Genomic DNA, 13,436 nt, shown 5'->3' with positions numbered 1-13,436 from the left:
ATTGGGCTCGGCTTCTAAAATGCAAGTATTATCCTAAATCCTCTTTTTGGAATGCCAAGCCTAAAGGCCTACCATTGTGGATGTGGAGCTCTATTATGAAACTTAAAAGAAAGCCTTCGAGCCAATGTTGTCTAGGAGGTGGGTGATGGTAGCTCTATTGGCATTGCTCAAGATCCTTGGCTCCCCATCCTTGACATTTGCCCTAGTACCTTAACCCCTAAGATTAAACGAGTTAAAGACCTGATGAAAGAAGAAGGTTGGGATTATGATCTAATCAACAGTAAAGGAAGTAGCCTAGTGTATACTAAACCTATAGATAGATCCGGCTTCTAGGACCCACCCCGACCGCTTAATATGGAAACTTGCACCAAGAGGTATCTTCTCAGCCAAGTCAGCCTATGAATCCCTCGAGAAGGGTGACTGGCACAGTTCTTGTTTCTCACCACTCCAAGGCCTTGTGAAAGTTTGTCTAGAAGAGTTGCCCCAGCATACCAAGAATAAGAACTTTCCTCTAACGTTGTTTAGTTTTCGCGCTGCTAGTGAAGGCAATCCTAAACAATCAACTTCCTACGACAGACCCCTGCTGCCCCGGTTGCAGGACTAAGGATGAAACTGTGGAGCATCTTCTCTTCAACTACGAGTTCGCTCGGGCTGCCTGGTTCCACCGCAGGCTTGGACTAGAATTGGACAAGAGAGTTTCTCGCCTTGACGTGTGGATTACTAAGCAGTAGGATATCTTGACTCTAGAGCTTCTCGGATTTGCACTGGAACTCTTGTGATCTCTTTGGAAGGCGAGGAATGACTTGGTGTTCAGAGCGATTGCCTCCTCGCCGAATGAGATAGTCCTTAAAGCAGATCACTCATGGGCTACGAATCATCCTCAGTATATAAATCAAGAGAACCAAGCAGCGGAAACCACCGAGACATTGCATGGGGCCATTGCTCGCATGGATCTGAGTGTAGTACTCGAGTCGGGGGATTATGTGGTTTGGATTGATGCAGCTTGGCGTGGAGCTTTGGTTGGTGGAGTTGGCATACTGGTGAGGCATTAGCAGTCTTGGCCGGCGTAGACATTGCTTCCATGTGCTGCCCGAACAAAACCTATTGGATTTTCAGTGACTCAGCCAAAGTAGTTAAGGCCATCAACGATGATCATGAAGATATATATTAGTCTGTTAGACCAATCATACGGAAATGCACAAGGTAGATCTCTTTGTATCTTTCTCATAGGGTGTGCTATACGAGTATGGTTAACAACACGAAGGCCCACTTGCTAGCCAGCCTAGCAATTCAGAATTGTATAACAAAAAAGTGGACTGCTCCATCCATTGGCCTTTGCTGTAATACCGAATTTATTTGAATAAAATTTGGAATTTGAACTCGAAATTAAAAAAAAACAACATATTGGCTTTAAAATCACTAAGAACTTACCAATAAGTCAATCCAAATAAAATCCTCCCAAGTCAAATGAAATTTCCATGTTAGCAAAAAGTGTTTCAAATCAGATCCAAAGATGATAAGTCTGAAATTTGCTTAATCAAATCCAGGGACGAAATTTTTAGACTTAGAGATCAGGTAGAACAAATTACTTAGTTGATTACAATTTCATATAGAAAATGGTTGGTAGATTTGTGTGGGAATAAGAGAATATAATATGCTGACTAAAATTTGAAAGAATTTGATTTGGATTTTGGCATACCTGGTTAACTAGTAGGGTTTAAGGGTTGCTTACAGAGAAATTGATGATTTTGAAAATAATGGAGTTCCAAGATCTGTCCTTAGTTGACAGTCTTTTAATAAGGTGATTTTACTAACTTGGCTCTTGTATTCTTAATAGATGATGCTTATCATGCTATGGAAGAACATGTAATGTGCTAATCTATTGCAAATTTAGTCCACTAATAGTTAGCCATAGCCATAGTTGATTAGAGAATTGATGGATTAGATCATTTAGAATTTAGAAGATCTACGAGGTTAGGATATCTGCTTTTGTTATCTAGTTGGATGACTACTTTAATTGGTTTGATCACTGCGAAAACTATTTGTAAACTAAATGTTGATTTACTTTCTTATCTTGAGGACTTAAATGCTTGTGATACATAGAATTGGTAGTTGGTAGGTATCTTTTTAGAATTTCATTCTGGTGACATTTTGTATAGCTATCTTAGTTCTAAACTGGTGGGATTTTTTCCATTTAAAAGAAGAGTTAATTAGTATATACTGTGGTTATAAATGTTTACATTTAGCTACTTCGTTGGAAATAGTGTAATTGAACCTTATTAAGAGCTATTGGTATTGAGCATTTTATTGCAAATGGACCAACAAAATTTCTCTTTAATCAAGTGTCTACCTCCTGTCTTCGTATGACCAAATTTTAAGCTGCTTAAAAGTGAGTACTTTTAACTACCTCAGATCTACAAGTATTGCAAGAAAAAGAATTGGAAGGGCAAGAATTAAGGAGAGAGTGTTAAAATAGAGAACTGTTTCTAATATAAGATGGGCCATTTCCGATCAGATAGCTAGAAAAATATATATTCAAAAGGGAAGAGGAAGAGATAAGGCCCAGTCAGTAGCATAAATGGGTTACAGTTCTTGCTAAATAAGAAGTTACATTGAGTGTACAGTAACTATAGCTGGCCTGCATGGAAGCGTTTACAATAACTAGAACCTGGCCAATCTCTATGCAAGCAAAGTTGATCCTATTGTCCAGCTTATAATTTACAAGTTCTTAAATTCTAAACAAAAGTGGAAGAATTTAATTCCAACCGATGGAAAAGGTAGACAGTTTTTATTTCTTTATTTCATTTTATCCCAACCCATTTCTTTTCTAAAAGCAAAAGGATAACTCAGATATAATAGCACTGACAAGTAGAGTCATTGAACCTGTAATGTATTCAGTCTCAATCCATAATGAGCAAATTTGGTACAAGAATCACAAGGCCAATTCAATATCTTGTTCTTACTCTTTTTTTTTTTTAATTTTCCACTGCTCTACCAGGTTAGATACCTATTGACATCAAGCTGGGTAAAACTACTGAAAAACAGGATTAGTGATTAGGCGTCTCCAGGAAGAACTCAGAAAATAGAGCATACCCATTAATCTTCAAGAGCAGTGACATATAGCTACACACTGTTCTGCTTGATTTTAGCGAATAAAAGACTCAGCCCCAAAACTGGCATAATCAGACAACATATCTGTAAGTTACATATCGGCCTGCAGTCTCACTGGGTCGGATGATCTTCACAACCTGTCCACGCTTTAGGCCGTAGTATCTAGCTACAGGGTCTGTCACCTGAATTCGAGGAAGCTGGAGTACAACCAGTCAGGAAACAAAAGCTAAGATTAAACGTCATGATGTTTCTTCAGACATGCTTTGAGAAAATAACTTGAACAATTTACAACAAAAGCATAGAAGATATTGTACTATGTGGCTAGGTATCAATTCCGTTGGGTTTACTATAAAATATCAGACCTAACACCGTAAGACACCTTTACAAACCAGACCCAACAAATGAACAGGTTGGTTTTTTTTTTCTCTGAAAAAAACGAACACAATTTGTTTATTTACAAACAACACGGGTTATACTATACGTCTGACCTACCTAACCACATTACTTGCCTATATAGCATGGTTAGTTTTAAATTGGCTAAGTGAATAATTCAAATATATGACTAATACACCTAAAATATGTCGACTTGCAGAACCAGATTAAGTTTAATAAATTCAAAGTTCACAAATACAAACATCACACACCTAATAATTTATTAGGTTAGTCAACCTAATAATTCATTAGGTCAGTCAACACATTTAAGAAACAAATCCATAACCCAAATCCATTTAAAGGTCATGGGAAATTGTTATGTTGGCTAATATGAACACCGGTCTATCGGATGGGAAGCGACTTAATCCAATCTGCAACGGTCTCTCGACAAATTTCAGGGCAGACCTTGCGAGAGCGATTCGGAAAGATATACCTGTTGGAACCTTTTAAAATTTGGATATATTATTGCTCTTAAAGAGAATCCAATGAATCCAAGACCACAAGGTTTGGCCAGTTAGATTTTCAGATATCAACCAAAGAGTGGCCGAACGTCGGAGAAGACGGACCTATAGGATGAAGGACTTGAGCTGATTTGTGGGGACTCAGTGAGTGGAGGCATGGACTCCTAGGGGTCAAATGGAGGTGATGGTCAGCGGTGATCAGGTGGCGCCAACAGGGATGGTAGTGGTGGAATGTTAGGGAAGGTGGAGATAGTTTAGGACGTCAGTAAAGGAAAAGGAAGAAGGGGGAGGAGTAGGCCACTCCTAAAGAACTAGGGTGGTTGGCCGATCGACGGAGGTTAGAGGCGACATAGTCGTGGGTGGCTACAGTCGTAGATAAAGAGAATGAGAAAGGAAAAGAAAAGAGAGAGCAAGGGTAGAAAAGGATCAATTCATTCCATAAATTCAATACAGTGTGCACCATAATGTTATATAGATGGCTACCATCAAGCCTATTCAGTTAGCTAGTCCGGATTGGACTCACAAGCACTCAAAAGCAAACATTACTAAAGCAAAGGATTATAATGCAATAAGAAATAAGCAGCAAATATAAAAAAAAAAGATCCAATCTCTATGGGCTCGATCGAGGCAGCTTGGTTTGATCCAACTCGTATCATTAGCATGTCGGGTCAAAATTTTGTCACCGTCAAAGACAAGTCTAACCATGTAATAGAGATTTTAGGCTCAACTCAACTATCAATTATTAGACTAAGCTTAGCAAGAGCACAAGCTCCAATGTTGGTGCCCGATCTCACCTTCATAAATACATATGAACCTAGCTAGTAATTAGCACATACTTGCTCAATGAATGGAGCAGACTACAGATACATGCACTTGATGAGTGCATAAATTGAATTGAATTTGTCGAAGCAAGAGAGAAATGGCTCAACACAACTCATAACAAAGGAGTATCAAGATACTTGTTATTAGTGTTGACAATGGAATACGAGCACAGAAGCATACTCAATACAGACCATCACTAGGTGTAGGTGTTATGGCTAGACCAAGAAGTTTAAGTGGGTGCTATTTCTTTTCTTAGATATAGGGCTATAGACATATTTAGAACTTTGGGCCCATCTTGTTTAAAGTACTACAAGTTATTGAATCAAAGTAGGGATAATGTTGACACTATAAAAACTAACTATAATTTAAACCTTTAAGGACTAAGGAATATAGGTACAGAGTAGACAATATGCAACTCTTAACAAAGTTCAAGTACTTGTAAAAGAGACCATCACTAATTAATGAAAAGATAATATATTGCAAGATAAGTTCTATACGCTATTGCATGATAAGTTCTATAAGCTTACTCTACCTGAGTTTCTTTTAGGGTATAGCGTTCCAACAATGTCTTCTTCTCCTCGGGAGTCAATAATTGATGCTCTGGAACAAGTACATGATCCTTAATGTTGACCAAGAGCTCTGTCTCCTACATTTAGCATATCTTGATGTAAGTATCATTAGTAAGTTCTCATCAACATAAAATACAAGTAAATGCAGCAGATGAAACAGAAATGCAAATATTTCAGTTTTTAGTTTCTTTTTGGCATCTATTCAAACACAATTTATTATCTTAAGGTGTATTGTCATGAGAAAATGAGAAAGCAAAATCACCTGAAAAACCTCCAAATGATATTTTTGAGAAACTTCTTGCATGGATGATCTTGCAAAGGGAGTAAGATTTTGCTGAACAACTAATATTCCGTTCATCACATTATCCGATTTCATTCGTTCAACATACTGCTTAATTTGCTTCACACCAACTTTTGGTTCATTTGGAAAGAACACGTAAATCTAGTTCCACAAAACAGAAGAGTATTTCGAAAATGATTAGTCTTTAATTAGTAGAGATATTAAAGTCTAATCAGATTTCCTCAAAAGAGAACCAGAAAGTTTTCTGGAGATCTTAATATATATATAGAGGTATCAAATATATTTTGTATAAAAAGAAAAAGCATAATAGCTGGCGTAGAGAATCTGTACTCCATGGTTGCACAATCGCACATCAATCAAAATATGGAAGTGTCTATCTATTAGTAGTCAAGACATAGTCTATTAACTTACAGATTCATCATAGAAATGTCGTACACAGAATTTCTTATTACCGACTTCATGCTAAAAGTAAAACAAGACTTCTTTGTGTGAATTTTGAACATAAAAATAAAAGAATGATTCTTATTACCATTTCTATTTACAATATATTCCAATATTAACACAGAAAGTGCACCAGAATGAGAATGCCAAGTATCAGTACATTAATGACAAATAAATTATGCAGAAACTACAGCACACTAAAATATTAAATGTTTTCATATTTGCCACAAAAGAAATGCTAGATCTCCATGTACAAAAGGAAATGAATTGGTTTTTTCTTCTTGTATTCTGGTCATCAACAAAATGAAAGCCAATATAAGCTAAATATGACTCTAAACCATATGCATGCACAGGGCTACCTATTTCCAATTAATTTATGGAAAATCACATAAAATATGATGATTTTATGATACAAAGGGAAGTAAGCCATCATAAGAGGGCTAAATTAGAGGGAGCATTTAAGCATTTATTATGGCTCTACTAGGAGAAAGTAGCCCTCGACAGAAACAAATGTATGGTCAAGCCCAGTTTAATACACCAAAAACTTGTTGATCCTTATATCATTCAGCTTTTAACCACTTCACAAGATCATAACGAATTGAACATCCTAATCATAATAGATGTTCTTCATAAAAGAAAAGGGAGGATTCTTGGATAAAACATGTCCGTTAATTACATACAATTTATTTGAATCAACAAACTAAATAGTAGGAATATTGGGAAACAAAAAAGCATGTGATGGAAAAAGAACAGACACTAAAAAGCTGAATGAGGTAACTGTTCTAGTTCTTGCTAAAGAACCAAAACATCATTTGGTTTGGCTATATGGATCCTTTCTCTACATTCATCTCTATTTAATGCAATAATTTGTTCCGCCAAATCACATGCTGTTATATCTTTAATTCCTTTCATAATAATTCCTCTACATCAGTTTCCTTCTTCTACTCCCTCTTGAAGAACAAAGACCAAACAAATTTCTCATCGAAGGGGTTCCACCTCAGTCTTGGAAATTGGTGTATTTGGGCCCCTCTTATTCAGTATAAAAACATAAATACTCCTTATACCCCCCACTTTATATAGAAAAAGCTATATATAAGTTTTCCAAATCAGCAGTTTAACTAGATGGAAATTATCATATCCTTGATACTTACAACAAAGATTGTAAAGATCTATAGATTTTTGATAAGTCACCAGTTGTGAGAAAGTACTTAATGGCATCAAAATTATTTGCATTATGGATGCCTTTCTTCTTTCTGATAATCAAAAAGGTGTGAAGATAAGGGGTAAAGGAAGGGAATAAATATGTTACCTTTCTTATTTGTTATTTGTAATGCTAACTAGCATTGCATATTAGGATTTATGTGCCATACTTGTGAGAACTGATTAACAGAAATTTACAAGTACGAAAATAACCATTGGTTTCTCATAATCAGGTAAATATTTAGGAACACGGGACAAATTTTCTCATCTAATATCTCACCAGCTACAATGAGGCTAAATATTTTCAACAGAGAGCGTTTAATAAGAAGTTTCAAACATTATTCAATATAACTTGAATTCAGTAACTCATTGATTTCTGACAAGGATATTTCTAAAGATAGATCATATTAAATTTCTGAAAATTTTGATAAAAGAATAAAAAATAAAGCCTTATTGCCCTTCGACCAATGTTGTCTCTTTCACAGTTAATTGTATAACATGAGTAGTTTCAACTTTCAAAGACGACACGACGATCCCAAAGTGCAAGAATCACCTGATCTGAGGGGCCATTCTTCTTGGACTTGTTGATGACGAGGTCGTCACGCCTGACACCCTCGCCAAACTTGTCCAAGAACTGGCGCTTGTTCATGTTGACCTCCACATCGAGGACGAGGTAGCCCCGGTCCCTCAGCATCTGCATCACCGTCCGCCGGATTCGAAAAAGACGACTGATCTCGTCCTCTGACGCCATGGGTTTAGGGTTTCAAGGACCTATTAGGGTTTATCGGTGGAGGAGGAGGAGAAGCGTCGTGCCGACGAAAGTGGGAATATTAGAGCAACTCTAACAATTTGGAACTTGGAGCACATGGAGCTCCGGAACCCCCCAACATAAAAATTTAGCCCGGCTCCATTTGTCTTTTTCATAAATAATCTAATTAGTTAAACTGAGTATATAATTAGTTTTATTAATCAGTTTTTAATAAAAATAATATTATTGGAAAGTTCCATTACCTTTAAAATGGGTATAATATTAAATTATTTTTGAGTTAATTTAAATTTTTTTTTATTATTTATAAAAATAAGTATAATAAATTATGTGTCCTAAAATATAATTACTCAAAATTATTTCCCAATGTAAATATTAAATATTAAATTACATCAAATATGAAATACATCAAATATAAAATACATTAAATAAAAATTATATTAAAATTTATATTCCTTCATTCCTATGCTTCTGCCATAAGTATTAAATTAGTGCATTTCGAAGCTCAATATAAAGGACAGTCAAGAAAGAGGAAGTGGCTATGGAATCGGAACCGGTGGCTAAAGAACCCGAATCGGTGGCTATAGAGATGACTTACCAGACTATTAAACATCTATTATTTTTATTATAAAATGTTAATTTCTGCTTATTTTATGTAATGTAATTTTGATATTTTTAGTTAATGACATGTAATGCTTATTTCGATGTTTATTTCGTGTAATGTAATTTCGATGCATTTAATTAAAAAATTAGAAATTTAAAATTACTTCTGAAACTATTGAATATTAGTCTTATTTTAAAGATCTCAATGAGAGTTTTCTAACCATATTTTTTTATTAAAAAATAATAACACTAAGAGGACTTATTAAGTAATTTAAAATATCTAATATAAATATATATATATATATTATTTTAATAAATATGGTGCACGGGGCTCTTGCTCCATTTTTGGCTCCAAATATGGAGCATCCGTTGGAGATGCTCTTAGGGCATCGAGTAGGTTTCATAAGATGTCTTAACTAGAATTTATCGCTCTTAGCCTTATTTTGCAACTAAGTAAATCGCTTTCAGAAAAAGTGATTACTCGCTCTCTCGAAAGAAAGTGATTAGACTCTATGGGAAAACGATTCATAAATTATTTATAGGGTCTACGCCAAATAATAGAGTACATAGTGGTTTGATGAAATTCATTACTTTGCTCATACAATCTAATGAACAAGTGATATCTTAATCACTAGTAAACTTGAATTTTCATGAACAATATTATGCATACCTAAGTCAACCAAGTTTTAACAATATCAGCTTAGTGATATCTAAAGCATCAGCTAATCTAAATTATCATAAATAATATTATGCAGATCTAAATCAGTCAAGTTTTAATAATGTAAGCCTTAAGATATTTCAACTGTTAATATATCTTAACAAGAATGAAGATCAGTATAATGTAGGCCTAGGTCAATGAAGTGGTAGAATTGATATCGCACATATAGTAGCTATTATGCGTGGTGTAGAAACAAATTATGATTGTGCTTCCACATCGCGTTCAAACTGTAACACCCAAAACAAAACAAAAAAAAAATTTTAAAAAATTGTACGCATGTCGCGCTCGTGCGCGGCAATCCCTTCATCTTCCTCATCAAGGATGAGGTGGAACAGTGCAATGACACTATTCACACGGCTACCTAGGGGAGGGGAGGGGTCATCCTTCCTCTTCAAAAACCCCTTCCCCTTCTCACCCTTCCTATTCCTCCATCTCTTCTTTCTACTTCTTGTTCCTTATTGTTTGCTGTTACCTTCACCGGCTAATCGACACTTTGGAGAAGTTGTCGGAGCCTCACCGAAGCAAAGAAAACATTCTGCCCAATCTACCGGTTAGTCTTTATAGTCTTGTCATTTTAATTTTATAATTTTTTGCAAAATTGGCTTTAAATAGATGAAATCCCATTTTCGGCTCAATCGGAGAAATTCTCCAACCGATGACCTCCGACCAGTGCCTCATCTGTACGGGGAGTTTCCCCAAGGGAAGATCTACTCATTGGTACCCTTTGATGGGCTACCGAGGTCCCAAGGAGGTTGTGCCATGCGACCTTTTGTGCCATGCAGCCTTTCGTTGGTGACTACCAAAACCAAATTCGGTTGCGTGAGGCATTTTTGGTCGAGACCTTTGGCCTAGGGCATCTCCCTCTTCGTGAGGACTTTCCTAGGAGGCTCTTTGAGCCTCTTCCTATGTCTTCTTGGATCACCACCATACCCAAAGATTGATTATTAGGATAATGATATTTAATAACTTAGGTGTAAAACCTAGTTTAAACCAGATTATTTATTTTAGAAGTTGAGGAATTAGGTACTAATAAATTTGAAATAATATGATAACTTATAAATATAATAATATTTTCTTCTACCACTAAATTATTCAATAATTAATTTAATTAATTAAATTTGGATATTATAATTCTGAATGATCAATGAAATAATTTTTATAATGGTTAAAGAAATAACAAAAATGATTTAATATTTGTCTAAATATATATATATATATATATATAAAGATGATAATTTTATTTGGAACTACCAAATAAGTTATGACAGCTTAGCCAAAATATATTGTTTAAGGAAGCTAGATAAATAGCTTATGTTTCAATATTACTACTTGGTAGATCTATTACCATTTGGAGAGGATTTCGAGACGCAGGAGGGGATCGACGTTTGAGGAGAGCTCTTTACAATTCATTTATAATACCTAGGCAAGTGAATCTTCCATAGTCTAAAGATGATATGAATCTTAGCTTGTTATTAATGAGTGTTATATTAATTCAGTTATAATTGTCTTACGTAGTATTTATTTTACTATTATTTTATTTACAGTATGTTATCACAATATTATGCTCATGTGTGATACACTTAGATAGGATCTTTTCGTATTACATTAGGTGTTTATTTTTATTAAAATAAAATTTCTATAGGTCGCGTTCGAACGCAGGTGGAGTTGCATTCGAATGCTTGTGAACCCTTGTAAACACCTTATGAACTCTTGTGAATGCCTTGTGAATGCCTTGTGAACGTGTTTCTGAACGCCCGCGTTCGAACGACTTGTGAACACCTGTGTCGCTCACAAATCCAGAGAAGGGGCTTTTTGAGTCCGTTCGAACACGAATGGGCAAGTTCGAACGTGATCGGGCGCGTTCGAACGCGATCGACAGAAATCCTCTAGAATTAGGGTTTCATATTATTTTAAGACTTGTTGGCTAGCCTCTATAAATATGTGCATGGCAACCAACTTCATATAAGAATTGGATTCTTGATTTCTTGCCTCCTATCTTCTCTCTAGACTCCTCCCTCCTTCCTCTTCACCATTCTGTCATCTCTACCATTGGAAAGGTTTCTCCTCGTTTTTAATCTCCCTGTCGAATCACTCCTCTTCTTTGGGATCTCGATCACTTTGTTCCTTTCGTCTACTTTTCTTAATCACTTCCACAATCCACCCCCATCTCCATACCCATCCATAACCATAACATCCACTCCACCCGTCACTACCACCGTCACCCATGTTATTCTGTATTATTTTCCCTGCTACAGTTCGAATATTAAAGTTGTAGATTAGGAAGTTACAGATCCAACCCAATTAGTTTCATAATTTTATGACTACCAGAGAACATTTGATAAATATTTTTTCTCGATTGCGCGAACTAATTTCTGTTATAAATTCAGATCTTGAAGGAATCTTAACATAGGCTATCTTTGGTTCCAGATCTTATCAAATTGGTATCAGAGCCTAACAATTGGTATCAATTGGTATCAGAGCCTCAATTTGGTATCAGAGCTTATCAATTGATATCAGAGCCTATCAAATTGGTATTAGAGCAGACAAACCTCAGACCTCCATTAATGGTTGAAACAAGGAAGATGACATCAACAAGGAGACCTATGGAGAGCACACCGACAAGGGAGGATTCAATGCACAATGATCCTAACCATGAGGTTGATTCCTTTGGAGCAACCACGGCAAGACCGAGTCAACCAACGTCCATGAGTTCGAGTATGGATGAACTAAGGGGCATGTTCCAAATATTATTGCATAGAGTTGACAACATACAAAAGGATCACAATGAATTCAAGGAATATGTCGTGAATCGATTGGGTTCGTCATCTCCTCGACGACGAACAGAGTTTCAAGAAGGACCAACGGTGGGACTCCATAGAACCGATACCCTATAGGTCCAGGTGCGTCATATGAGTGTCAATGATCCCCTCCTACCTATGCCTTCACATCATCCCCCACCTCCATTACAAAATCTAAGACTGCGGTGGTGGGACCCGAGAGGCATGCGTGCTGGCACCGGTGCGCTTTGTCGATGAGGAGGATTGGCACTATGAGGATGAGGTTGATCCCTATGGATATGGTGATGTACGTGCTCGAGGATTTAGAGAAGATGATCAACATGCACAAAGGTTTAGACTTGAACCAAGAATCCTTCGCGAACCCGACAATGCTATTCGAGGGAGAACCGCACGCTTGGACTTTCCAAAATTCCAATGCGCTGATCCAACGGATTGGGTGTTTCAAGTTGAATAATATTTTGATTGTCAAGGTACAGCGAAAGGTGCAAAAGTCCAGATGACAAGCTTCCACCTCCAAGGAACGGCATTGCATTGGTATAGATCGGTTATTCGTGGTGGTGGATTTACTAGATGGGCTGATTTTTATAGGAGGATTACACGCAGATTTGGGACAGCGGCATATGAAGATTTTGCTGCCATATTAAGCAAGATGGTTCAAAGGACTACCGTATTTGAGTACCAAGCTGAGTTTGAAAGAGTTAGTAGTCGTTATGAGCCACTGTGGCCCGAACGTACATTGATGAGTATATTTGTTTTCAAGCCTACGAGAGGAGATACAAGAGGATGTTCATGCTCTATGTCCTACTACTCTTCAGGAGGTCTTTGAGAAGGCCGTGAGGATGGAACAAAAGCATAGAGCTCTAAAAATGGCAGCGAAAACCAATTGGGGCAATCGAGATGGGCGGTTTGCACCTAGAACATCGATTGGAAATTCTGTAGTTTCAAAAATAGCGGCTGCGACTACTAGATCACAACCACATTTGAGACATTCTTCCGATGTTAGAGGAGGCACAATACCCCCCGTTCCAACTCTCACACCTTCCCAGGTGGAGGAGCGAAAAGCGAAGGGCCTTTGCTTTCGATGTGATGAGCATTTCACCCCCAGTCATCGGTGTTCTAAACCGATCGGGAGCGTGATGCTTATCGATGGTCCTGAGGAGGATGATGAGGTAGTTGATGATGGAGAGAGTCCAGAGGAGACCCATGAGGAGATT

The 13,436-nt window shown here is 36.9% G+C and overlaps 1 protein-coding gene across 1 annotated transcript; it reads right to left on the bottom strand.

Annotated features, from left to right (window-relative positions):
• Positions 1-3,067: 3,067 nt before the first annotated feature.
• On the bottom strand, positions 3,068-8,265 carry LOC140799272 (DNA-directed RNA polymerases II and IV subunit 5A). Its single transcript, XM_073153525.1, has 4 exons — positions 7,891-8,265; positions 5,658-5,837; positions 5,359-5,472; positions 3,068-3,308 (listed from the first exon to the last, which is right to left on the bottom strand). The coding sequence occupies exons 1-4, from the start codon at positions 8,086-8,088 to the stop codon at positions 3,183-3,185; spliced, it is 618 nt and encodes a 205-aa protein (XP_073009626.1). The 5' UTR covers positions 8,089-8,265; the 3' UTR covers positions 3,068-3,182.
• Positions 8,266-13,436: the final 5,171 nt, after the last annotated feature.

This window comes from Typha latifolia, chromosome 12, assembly GCF_019914945.1.
Source record: "Typha latifolia isolate L0001 chromosome 12, TyphaL0001v2, whole genome shotgun sequence".
Taxonomy (NCBI): Eukaryota; Viridiplantae; Streptophyta; class Magnoliopsida; order Poales; family Typhaceae; genus Typha; species Typha latifolia.
Note: the sequence above shows the minus strand (reverse complement) of the source record. Positions and strands in the feature narration are given on the sequence as shown.

Bases quoted from the DNA above. Each gene is read 5' to 3' on its own strand.
- LOC140799272 (XM_073153525.1), bottom strand. From the start codon at position 8,088: ATGGCGTCAGAGGACGAGATCAGTCGTCTTTTTCGAATCCGGCGGACG. The intron at 5,838-7,890 runs GTGATTCTTGCA...TTGTGGAACTAG, and splicing joins AGAATGGCCCCTCAGATCAG to ATTTACGTGTTCTTTCCAAA. The intron at 5,473-5,657 runs GTGATTTTGCTT...TGCTAAATGTAG, and splicing joins ATCATTTGGAGGTTTTTCAG to GAGACAGAGCTCTTGGTCAA.